The sequence below is a fragment of the Haliotis cracherodii genome, unplaced genomic scaffold, assembly GCF_022045235.1.
Source record: "Haliotis cracherodii isolate W230 unplaced genomic scaffold, xgHalCrac1.p SCAF_7, whole genome shotgun sequence".
NCBI lineage: Eukaryota > Metazoa > Mollusca > Gastropoda > Lepetellida > Haliotidae > Haliotis > Haliotis cracherodii.
Window position 1 is genome coordinate 15796448 of NW_027266330.1, and position 12896 is coordinate 15809343.

General features: G+C 45.9%; 1 protein-coding gene across 2 annotated transcripts in view; it reads right to left on the reverse strand.

The window, feature by feature from the left end:
- LOC139447515 (UDP-glucuronic acid decarboxylase 1-like) overlaps nt 1–12896 on the reverse strand; it is a 55211-nt gene that overhangs the window by 12634 nt on the left and 29681 nt on the right. For both annotated transcript variants that reach the window (XM_071228919.1, XM_071228918.1), the window contains exons 4-7: nt 8928–8985; nt 6457–6637; nt 4522–4626; nt 728–787 (exon numbers count right to left, since the gene is read on the reverse strand). In XM_071228919.1, coding sequence (XP_071085020.1) covers nt 728–787; nt 4522–4626; nt 6457–6637; nt 8928–8985 — 404 coding nt within the window. The remainder of the gene's footprint in view (nt 1–727; nt 788–4521; nt 4627–6456; nt 6638–8927; nt 8986–12896) is intronic.

Sequence of the window (12896 nt, forward strand, 5' to 3'; positions counted from 1 at the left end):
TTAACGTCCCGTCCAAGATTATTGCACTTATATAGCGACGTGCATGTATGTGTGTGTGTTTGTGTGGCTGCTTGTACTAGTCCGGACTGATGCCGATTTATAGTGCTAGCTCACTGAGATACCATGCCGCAGTTTAACATGAATACCCCACTCAGACACAGTATACTGACTAGACACAGTATACTGACTCCGAGCCGACCAGTCCTTGTTTTAGCCCCTTAATGCCGAGCGCCAGACAGGGTAACAACAAGTACCATCTTTTAACGTCTTTTGGTATGACGCGGCCGGGGATCGAACCCCGGACCTTCCGCTCTCCGGGTGGACGTGGACCAGGGTGCAACCTGTTTTTGTCTGATGCAACTAGATTTTCATGTCAACACCTGGTCTAAGTAGAATCAAGTTCCTTAAAGCTCTCAATGCTACAGTCGAACCCAGTCGACAGGCACATAGTCCAAGGACACCCCAAATGCAACTTGCTATAACTGCTTAATGAGTATGCTTTGTGAATATTTTAAGTTACATATAGTATGCATAAATGCTCAGCTTACAAAATATCAAAACTTTCAGTAGTTTATTTACCTCAAAAAGAAAACATAGGGAAAGTAAAGAAAGTATCGACCAAATTTATCGGCACACAACTACCAGAAACGGCCATTGTTGACTTTTGGAACTTCACATTCTTTATCATTTTATCATTTATCATATTAGTACACGGTATATCACTCACCTCCATACACCTCGGATGTGGATGCAAGAAGAAGTCGGGCTCGCACTCTCTTTGCCAGACCTGGACAAGTAAGGAAGAGATATTATGTGTATGAGTGAGTGAGTTGGGCTTAACGCCGCTTTTAACAGTATTCCAGTTATATCACGGTGTATCAGTGGGAGGAAAGCCTGAAGTGATGCAAATCTCAGATGTTTACCACTTCGGTGAAACCCACAAGCACGGGTATGGATTCGAACCCACAATCATAGATTTCTGGCGTGCCCAAGGGATGACAACACTGCACAGCAAATCACTGCGCCTTAGAAGACTGGGCCACTCATGCCCCCGGAAGAGATATTACTTCTCAAACTGGGCAGTAATCTTGTAGGAAACCCTCACACTTATTTCAGGAGATAGAAAATAGTAATTTGTTTCTACACCATTTTAGTAGCGATGGGTATTGGTGATTTCAAGTGTATCACAATATTTTGCACTGCACAAGGCTGTATTGCAATATGTATCACGATATATTGCATAATTATAAATTTTGAATTCATTACGGTATCAACTGACATTCATAAATGGAACAAAACAAGATGTTGGTACAACATGATGTTTACTCAGTTTACTGCATGCTAGACATTGCTCTTGGACATCGCCTGATATATCAATCATAAAAATGATAATGTGATACAAAAAGTGGAAAGAATGAACCTCAATTCACCAAAATACAAATAATACCGCACCCCCTCACATTTAAGCATCGAATTGAGGCATATGTTTGTCCATTCTCAAGATCACAAAGGGGCATCAATACATAACACAATGGTCATCAGTGAGGTCATCCATGAGGTCATCCATGAGGTCATCAATGAGGTCATCCATGAGGTCATCTGTGAGGTCATTCGCAAGGTCATCTGTGAGGTCATCCGCGAGGTCATCAGTGAGGTCATCAGGAAGGAGTTATGGTAAAGAGCGGAGCCTTGGCTAATAATCATCCCACTTCAAATCAGTGGTTTGTCCGGGGGTCGTAATATCAATCACTGGTTTGTCTGGGGGTCTTGATATCAATCACTGGTTTGTCTGGGGGTCGTAATATCAATCACTGGTTTGTCTGGGGGTCGTAATATCAATCACTGGTTTGTCAGGGGGTCGTAATATCAATCACTAGTTTGTCAGGGGGTCGTCATATCAATCACTGGTTTGTCTAGGGGTCGTAATATCAATCACTGGTTTGTCCGGGGGTCGTAATATCAATCAGTGGTTTGTCAGGGGGGTCGTAATATCAATCACTGGTTTGTCTGGGGGTCGTAATATCAATCACTGGTTTGTCTGGGGGTCGTTATATCAATCACTAGTTTGTCTGGGGGTCGTAATATCAATCACTGGTTTGTCCGGGGGTCTTAATATCAATCACTGGTTTGTCTGGGGGTCTTTATATCAATCACTGGTTTGTCTGGGGGTTGTAATCTCAATCGCTGGTTTGTCTGCTCCTGACTCCACATAGCTCAGGTACTTGTGTGTGAGGTGGTAGACAACAAACAGCAACCTACCCAGCATGTTGATGATGCCAATAGTGTTGGTCTTGATGGTCTTGTGTGTGAGGTGGTAGACAACAAACAGCAACCTACCCAGCATGTTGATGGTGCCTATAGTGTTGGTCTTGATGGTCTTGTGTTTGAGGTGCTAGACAACAAACAGCAACCTACCCAGCATGTTGATGGTGCCTATAGTGTTGGTCTTGATGGTCTTGTGTGTGAGGTGGTAGACAACAAACAGCAACCTACCCAGCATGTTGATGGTGCCTATAGTGTTGGTCTTGATGGTCTTGTGTGTGAGGTGGTAGACAACAAACAGCAACCTACCCAGCATGTTGATGGTGCCTATAGTGTTGGTCTTGATGGTCTTGTGTTTGAGGTGCTAGACAACAAACAGCAACCTACCCAGCATGTTGATGGTGCCTATAGTGTTGGTCTTGATGGTCTTGTGTGTGAGGTGGTAGACAACAAACAGCAACCTACCCAGCATGTTGATGGTGCCTATAGTGATGGTCTTGATGGTCTTGTGTGTGAGGTGGTAGACAACAAACAGCAACCTACCCAGCATGTTGATGGTGCCTATAGTGTTGGTCTTGATGGTCTTGTGTTTGAGGTGCTAGACAACAAACAGCAACCTACCCAGCATGTTGATGGTGCCTATAGTGTTGGTCTTGATGGTCTTGTGTGTGAGGTGGTAGACAACAAACAGCAACCTACCCAGCATGTTGATGGTGCCTATAGTGTTGGTCTTGATGGTCTTGTGTGTGAGGTGGTAGACAACAAACAGCAACCTACCCAGCATGTTGATGGTGCCTATAGTGTTGGTCTTGATGGTCTTGTGTGTGAGGTGGTAGACAACAAACAGCAACCTACCCAGCATGTTGATGGTGCCTATAGTGATGGTCTTGATGGTCTTGTGTGTGAGGTGGTAGACAACAAACAGCAACCTACCCAGCATGTTGATGGTGCCTATAGTGTTGGTCTTGATGGTCTTGTGTTTGAGGTGCTAGACAACAAACAGCAACCTACCCAGCATGTTGATGGTGCCTATAGTGTTGGTCTTGATGGTCTTGTGTTTGAGGTGCTAGACAACAAACAGCAACCTACCCAGCATGTTGATGGTGCCTATAGTGTTGGTCTTGATGGTCTTGTGTGTGAGGTGGTAGACAACAAACAGCAACCTACCCAGCATGTTGATGGTGCCTATAGTGATGGTCTTGATGGTCTTGTGTGTGAGGTGGTAGACAACAAACAGCAACCTACCCAGCATGTTGATGGTGCCTATAGTGTTGGTCTTGATGGTCTTGTGTTTGAGGTGCTAGACAACAAACAGCAACCTACCCAGCATGTTGATGGTGCCTATAGTGTTGGTCTTGATGGTCTTGTGTTTGAGGTGCTAGACAACAAACAGCAACCTACCCAGCATGTTGATGGTGCCTATAGTGTTGGTCTTGATGGTCTTGTGTGTGAGGTGGTAGACAACAAACAGCAACCTACCCAGCATGTTGATGGTGCCTATAGTGTTGGTCTTGATGGTCTTGTGTGTGAGGTGGTAGACAACAAACAGCAACCTACCCAGCATGTTGATGGTGCCAATAGTGTTGGTCTTGATGGTCTTGTGTGTGAGGTGGTAGACAACAAACAGCAACCTACCCAGCATGTTGATGGTGCCTATAGTGATGGTCTTGATGGTCTTGTGTGTGAGGTGGTAGACAACAAACAGCAACCTACCCAGCATGTTGATGGTGCCTATAGTGTTGGTCTTGATGGTCTTGTGTTTGAGGTGCTAGACAACAAACAGCAACCTACCCAGCATGTTGATGGTGCCTATAGTGTTGGTCTTGATGGTCTTGTGTTTGAGGTGCTAGACAACAAACAGCAACCTACCCAGCATGTTGATGGTGCCTATAGTGTTGGTCTTGATGGTCTTGTGTGTGAGGTGCTAGACAACAAACAGCAACCTACCCAGCATGTTGATGGTGCCTATAGTGTTGGTCTTGATGGTCTTGTGTTTGAGGTGCTAGACAACAAACAGCAACCTACCCAGCATGTTGATGGTGCCTATAGTGTTGGTCTTGATGGTCTTGTGTGTGAGGTGGTAGACAACAAACAGCAACCTACCCAGCATGTTGATGGTGCCTATAGTGTTGGTCTTGATGGTCTTGTGTGTGAGGTGCTAGACAACAAACAGCAACCTACCCAGCATGTTGATGGTGCCTATAGTGTTGGTCTTGATGGTCTTGTGTGTGAGGTGCTAGACAACAAACAGCAACCTACCCAGCATGTTGATGGTGCCTATAGTGTTGGTCTTGATGGTCTTGATGGGGTTGTACATGTAGTTGGGAGGGGACGCTGGTGAGGCCAGGTGGAAGATCTGATCCGCTGAAAAAACATGTCGTCATCGTAACTGAGTTGTGAGTTGGGTTCAACGGTGCTATAAGCCACTTATACCGCAGCATGTCAACATGAGCTGGGAGAAAAGCCCAAAGTGATAAACGCATAATGATGAGCAAGGCGGTCTGTAAATAATCGAGTCTGGTCCAGACAATCCTGTGAGTGACATCATGAGCATCGATCCATGCAATTGGGATACGATGACATGCATCAACCAAGTCAGGGAGCCTGACCACCCGATCCCGTATGTCGCCTCTTAGTCGGCTTTTATGGCAAGCATGGGTTGCTGAAGACCTATTCTACCCCGTATCTTCACGGGTCACTGATGAGCACGGGGATGGAACTCACTGACCAAGGATCATATTAAGGTTTCGTTCGAGATATGCAGACTAATGGAAAAGCAATACACTTTAACTTTAACTTCCCCAATACACTTTAACTATACCAATTACATGTTAGTTGAAATAAAACAGAAATTCAGACTGACAAGCAAAGAAGATAATTTAGCCAGGGGAAGAGTATTTGGCATCATTTGTAAACCACAACGGTCTGTCAGTTGAGAGTTCGACTCCAAGCAAGGGTGTGGCAGCCTAGCACAATGGGGAGCTGTGACTAGTGGCAACAGTAAAGAGAGCTCCGCATATGGGCGATCACTGTGAGCATCTTGGACCCTGCAAGGCTAAGGGACACAACTCCATGCCATCCCTTCACATAAACAAACACAAAGTCAGATTAGTCACCGAGAAAAGAAAATAGATTCCTTAAACAGGATCACAAATGGAAGATTTCAGTACATTTACAGTCAAACAGGCTGTGAAAAACAGAGGCATTTTGTTGAAAACTTTTCCTCCACAAGCAGCCCATAAGCAAGAGATGCTAGGGACCTACTCTGTAACAGAATCCCCAAGCAAAGGGACACAATCCGATACAACTGACCTTCAATGTACAAGTGACCTTCAATGTTCAGGGGAGACAATCCGATACAAGTGACCTTCGATGTACAGGGGACACAATCCGATACAAGTGACCTTCAATGTACAGGGGAGACAATCCGATACAAGTGACCTTCAATGTACAGGGGACACAATCCGATACAAGTGACCTTCAATGTACAGGGGACACAATCCGATACAAGTGACCTTCAATGTACAAGTGACCTTCAATGTTCAGGGGAGACAATCCGATACAAGTGACCTTCGATGTACAGGGGACACAATCCGATACAAGTGACCTTCAATGTACAGGGGAGACAATCCGATACAAGTGACCTTCAATGTACAGGGGACACAATCCGATACAAGTGACCTTCAATGTACAGGGGGCACAATCCGATACAAGTGACCTTCAATGTACAAGTGACCTTCAATGTTCAGGGGAGACAATCCGATAAAAGTGACCTTCAGTGTACAAGTGACCTTCAATGTTCAGGGGAGACAATCCGATACAAGTGACCTTCAATGTACAAGTGACCTTCAATGTTCAGGGGACACAATCCGATACAAGTCACATTCAATGAACAAGTGACCTTCAATGTTCAGGGGAGACAATCCGATACAAGTGACCTTCAATGTACAAGTGACCTTCAATGTTCAGGGGACACAATCTGATACAAGTGACCTTCAATGTTCGGGGAGACAATCCGATACATCTGACCTTCAATGTACAAGTGACCTTCAACGCACTGGGGACACAATCTGATACAAGTGACCTTCAGTGTACAAGTGACCTTCAATGTTCAGGGGAGACAATCTCATACAAGTGACCTTCAATGTACAAGTGACCTTCAACGGACAGGGGACACAATCTGATACAACTGACCTTCAATGTACAGGGGGTTGACGATGTCGTGGTGAAGCAGTTCAAAGTTTTCATGTCCCATCCAGTGTTCAACATTCCGCTTTCTGCCAGTGAAAAAGTTGTCAACAACAGTAACTTCATGACCTTGGAGCATCAGCTGGTCAACAAGGTGCGACCCCACAAAGCCAGCACCGCCTGTGATCTGAAACAAACATGGCTGAAATTGGCATCTGCTTTTCGATTATGATTGACTCCTTATCAGCAGTATAAACCATCGACATATGAAAAATGAATCGTCTGGTGATAAACTAATATTGTCAATGTTTTCTTGATTTTTATGTCCTGTAAGCAAGTCAATAAAACATAAAACAACTTGAAAATATGTTTGCCATGGTGGTGTCTGTCTCTAAGAACTAGCAGACTAGTGGTCGTGTTTATCCCTGACAACTAGCAGGCTAGCGGTGGTGTTTATCCCCGACAACTAGCAGCCTAGCGGTTGTGTTTATCCCTGACAACTAGCAGACTAGCAGTCGTGTTTATCCCTGACAACTAGCAGACTAGCGGTGGTGTTTATCCCTGGCAACTAGCAGACTAGCGGTCGTATTTATCCGTGGCAACTAGCAGCCTAGCGGTCGTGTTTATCCCTGACAACTAGCAGACTAACAGTGGTGTTTATCCCTGACAACTAGCAGACAAATGGTGGTGTTTATTCCTGGCAACTAGCAGACTAGTGGTGGTGTTTATCCCTGCAACTAGCAGACAAGTGGTGGTGTTTCTCCCTGGCAACTAGCAGACTATTGGTCGTGTTTATCCCTGGCAACCAGCTTTGTTTGTTTGTTTGTTTGTTGTTTAACCCCGCACTTAGCAATATTCCAGCTATATGACTGGTCTGTAAATAATTGAGTCTGGACCAGACAATCCAGTAATTGACATCATGAGCATTGATCCATGCAGTTGGGATACGATGACATGCAGCAACCAAGTCAGGGAGCCTGACTACCTGATTACATTAGTTGCCTCTTATGACAAGCATAGTCGCAGAACAGTGACCCCAAATGGCACTTTCCACTCAAACCTTCAGCCGAGGGACCTGGGTAAATCTGGCAGTACATGCAGCACAAGAGGCACAATATCCCGGCCAGAACACAGTATCAGGATATAATTAATTCAAGTCACCCCTATGAAAAATGACCATTGGATGACAGATTGTATTTGAAAAGAGGATAAGAATATTGCCATATCATTATCACATAATTCTAATATGAATTAGGGAAATACTCGATTTTGATTGCTCAATCAGAAGTATCAAATCAGAATAACCACCTCTTACTGAAAGAGTTGATTTGATGACTGCATCACCATGGAAGATAACATCAACAGGAAAATATTTTTTACCAGTCACTGTCAGTGGGCATTTATAAATAATTATATGTACAACTATATGTCATAACATGCAGAGTTGTGATAACTATAATCTTCAAAGTATGTGTGACAATACATTTTGGGCAGAAAGTAGTCAATTTCATTTTCAAAACATCAGAAAGATTGAAATTTTGCGATTTTTGGTTTAGGGTCCTATTTTCTGCACAAAAGTAGCAGTGGGGCGTCATAAAATAGTGACCTGACACACAGAACTAAACCCTCCGGGGCAGCTGAGTTGATTACACATCTGTAGGGGTCCCAACTCCACGTGAGTGAGTGAGTGAGTGAGTGAGTGAGTGAGTGAGTGAGTGAGTGAGTGAGAGTTGGGTTTAACGCCGCTTTTAACAGTATTCCAGTTATATCGCGGCGTGTCAGCTTAATGCGGGAGGAAAGCCCCAAGTGATGCAGGTTTCAGACGTTTACCACTTTGGTGAAACCCACGAGCATGGGTCTGGTGCTGACAAACCTAGAAACATAATCTGGGCGAACCTGGATTCGAACCCACAATCACAGGTTTCTGGTGTGCCCAAGGGAAGCAACTCTGCACAACAAATCACGTCCCCTTAGACTTGGCCACCCCAGCCCCCTGCTGGCTTGTGAAGTAGCTGTGCTCACAAAGTGTGTTGCTGACCTGATATGACTCAACACACATGGGCCAACGTCAATACCACCTGTGCTAAGATTGATGTTATGTGTGTTGTTTAATACTGCACTCATCAATAGTCCAGCTATATGATGGCGGTCTGTAAATAATCAAGTCTGGACCAGACAATCCAGTAATTGACATCATGAGCTTCGGTCCACGCAATTGGGATACAATGACATGCAGGAACCAAGTCATTGAGCCTGAAAACCTGATTCCATTAATCGCCTCTTATGACAAGCATAGTCGCCTTTTATGGCAGGCATGGTCAAGATGTTCACGGGTCACCTGTGCAAAGACTTACATATAATCAATAGTCACAATGACTACACATTCCAATCCTGCATGAAAAAACATTCCATACTTTTAGTATTTTACTGCTGGTTAATTTTACAATCACTCAAACATCTTTAATGGTAGACCTTACCAAAATCCTCTTCCTGTCTTTGTAGGTCAAGAACTTCACCTCAGGATAGGTCTTCTTCCTGAAGCAAAGAAACAGGAGTATTGACCAATCCCTCATAGAGACTTTCCAGCCCTTGCACACGCACACACAGGAGTATTGACCAATCCCTCATAGAGACTTTCCAGCCCTTGCACACGCACACACAGGAGTATTGACCAATCCCTCATAGAGACTTTCCAGCCCTTGCACACACACACACACAGGAGTATTGACCAATCCCATAGAGAGACTTTCCAGCCCTTGCACACGCACACACAGGAGTATTGACCAATCCCTCATAGAGACTTTCCAGCCCTTGCACACACACACACAGGAGTATTGACCAATCCCTCATAGAGAGACTTTCCAGCCCTTGCACACACACACACAGGAGTATTGACCAATCCCTCATAGAGACTTTCCAGCCCTTGCACATGCACACACAGGAGTATTGACCAATCCCATAGAGAGACTTTCAAGCCCTTGCACACACACACACAGGAGTATTGACCAATCCCTCATAGAGACTTTCCAGCCCTTGCACATGCACACACAGGAGTATTGACCAATCCCATAGAGAGACTTTCCAGCCCTTGCACATGCACACACAGGAGTATTGACCAATCCCTCATAGAGACTTTCCAGCCCTTGCACACACACACACACAGGAGTATTGACCAATCCCATAGAGAGACTTTCAAGCCCTTGCACACACACACACAGGAGTATTGACCAATCCCTCATAGAGACTTTCCAGCCCTTGCACATGCACACACAGGAGTATTGACCAATCCCTCATAGAGACTTTCCAGCCCATGCACACACACACACAGGAGTATTGACCAATCCCTCATAGAGACTTTCCAGCCCTTGCACATGCACACACAGGAGTATTGACCAATCCCATAGAGAGACTTTCCAGCCCTTGCACACGCACACACAGGAGTATTGACCAATCCCTCATAGAGACTTTCCAGCCCTTGCACATGCACACACAGGAGTATTGACCAATCCCATAGAGACTTTCCAGCCCATGCACACACACACACAGGAGTATTGACCAATCCCTCATAGAGACTTTCCAGCCCTTGCACATGCACACACAGGAGTATTGACCAATCCCATAGAGAGACTTTCCAGCCCTTGCACACGCACACAGGAGTATTGACCAATCCCATAGAGAGACTTTCCAGCCCTTGCACACGCACACACAGGAGTATTGACCAATCCCTCATAGAGACTTTCCAGCCCTTGCACATGCACACACAGGAGTATTGACCAATCCCATAGAGAGACTTTCCAGCCCTTGCACACGCACACACAGGAGTATTGACCAATCCCTCATAGAGACTTTCCAGCCCTTGCACATGCAAACACAGGAGTATTGACCAATCCCTCATAGAGACTTTCCAGCCCATGCACACACACACACACAGGAGTATTGACCAATCCCTCATAGAGACTTTCCAGCCCTTGCACATGCACACACAGGAGTATTGACCAATCCCTCATAGAGACTTTCCAGCCCATGCACACACACACACAGGAGTATTGACCAATCCCTCATAGAGACTTTCCAGCCCATGCACACACACACACAGGAGTATTGACCAATCCCTCATAGAGACTTTCCAGCCCTTGCACACTCACACACAGGAGTATTGACCAATCCCTCATAGAGACTTTCCAGCCCATGCACACACACACACAGGAGTATTGACCAATCCCTCATAGAGACTTTCCAGCCCTTGCACATGCACACACAGGAGTATTGACCAATCCCATAGAGAGACTTTCCAGCCCTTGCACACGCACACACAGGAGTATTGACCAATCCCTCATAGAGACTTTCCAGCCCTTGCACATGCACACACAGGAGTATTGACCAATCCCTCATAGAGACTTTCCAGCCCATGCACACACACACACAGGAGTATTGACCAATCCCTCATAGAGACTTTCCAGCCCTTGCACATGCACACACAGGAGTATTGACCAATCCCATAGAGAGACTTTCCAGCCCTTGCACACGCACACAGGAGTATTGACCAATCCCATAGAGAGACTTTCCAGCCCTTGCACACGCACACACAGGAGTATTGACCAATCCCTCATAGAGACTTTCAAGCGCTTGCACATGCACACACAGGAGTATTGACCAATCCCTCATAGAGACTTTCCAGCCCTTGCACACACACACACAGGAGTATTGACCAATCCCTCATAGAGACTTTCCAGCCCTTGCACATGCACACACAGGAGTATTGACCAATCCCATAGAGAGACTTTCCAGCCCTTGCACACGCACACACAGGAGTATTGACCAATCCCTCACAGAGACTTTCCAGCCCTTGCACACGCACACAGGAGTATTGACCAATCCCATAGAGAGACTTTCCAGCCCTTGCACACACACACACAGGAGTATTGACCAATCCCATAGAGAGACTTTCAAGCGCTTGCACACACACACACAGGAGTATTGACCAATCCCTCATAGAGACTTTCCAGCCCTTGCACACACACACACAGGAGTATTGACCAATCCCTCATAGAGACTTTCCAGCCCTTGCACATGCACACACAGGAGTATTGACCAATCCCATAGAGAGACTTTCCAGCCCTTGCACACGCACACACAGGAGTATTGACCAATCCCTCATAGAGACTTTCCAGCCCTTGCACATGCACACACAGGAGTATTGACCAATCCCTCATAGAGACTTTCCAGCCCTTGCACATGCACACACAGGAGTATTGACCAATCCCATAGAGAGACTTTCCAGCCCTTGCACACGCACACAGGAGTATTGACCAATCCCATAGAGAGACTTTCCAGCCCTTGCACACGCACACACAGGAGTATTGACCAATCCCTCATAGAGACTTTCAAGCGCTTGCACATGCACACACAGGAGTATTGACCAATCCCTCATAGAGACTTTCCAGCCCTTGCACACACACACACAGGAGTATTGACCAATCCCTCATAGAGACTTTCCAGCCCTTGCACATGCACACACAGGAGTATTGACCAATCCCATAGAGAGACTTTCCAGCCCTTGCACACGCACACACAGGAGTATTGACCAATCCCTCATAGAGACTTTCAAGCGCTTGCACATGCACACACACAGGAGTATTGACCAATCCCATAGAGAGACTTTCCAGCCCTTGCACATGCACACACACAGGAGTATTGACCAATCCCATAGAGAGACTTTCCAGCCCTTGCACATGCACACACACAGGAGTATTGACCAATCCCTCATAGAGACTTTCCAGCCCTTGCACACACACACACAGGAGTATTGACCAATCCCTCATAGAGACTTTCCAGCCCTTGCACACGCACACACAGGAGTATTGACCAATCCCTCACAGAGACTTTCCAGCCCTTGCACATGCACACACAGGAGTATTGACCAATCCCATAGAGAGACTTTCCAGCCCTTGCACATGCACACACAGGAGTATTGACCAATCCCTCATAGAGACTTTCCAGCCCTTGCACATGCACACACAGGAGTATTGACCAATCCCTCATAGAGACTTTCCAGCCCATGCACACACACACACAGGAGTATTGACCAATCCCATAGAGAGACTTTCCAGCCCTTGCACACGCACACACAGGAGTATTGACCAATCCCTCATAGAGACTTTCCAGCCCTTGCACATGCACACACAGGAGTATTGACCAATCCCTCATAGAGACTTTCCAGCCCTTGCACATGCACACACAGGAGTATTGACCAATCCCTCATAGAGACTTTCCAGCCCTTGCACACGCACACACAGGAGTATTGACCAATCCCTCATAGAGACTTTCCAGCCCTTGCACATGCACACACAGGAGTATTGACCAATCCCTCATAGAGACTTTCCAGCCCTTGCACATGCACACACAGGAGTATTGACCAATCCCTCATAGAGACTTTCCAGCCCTTG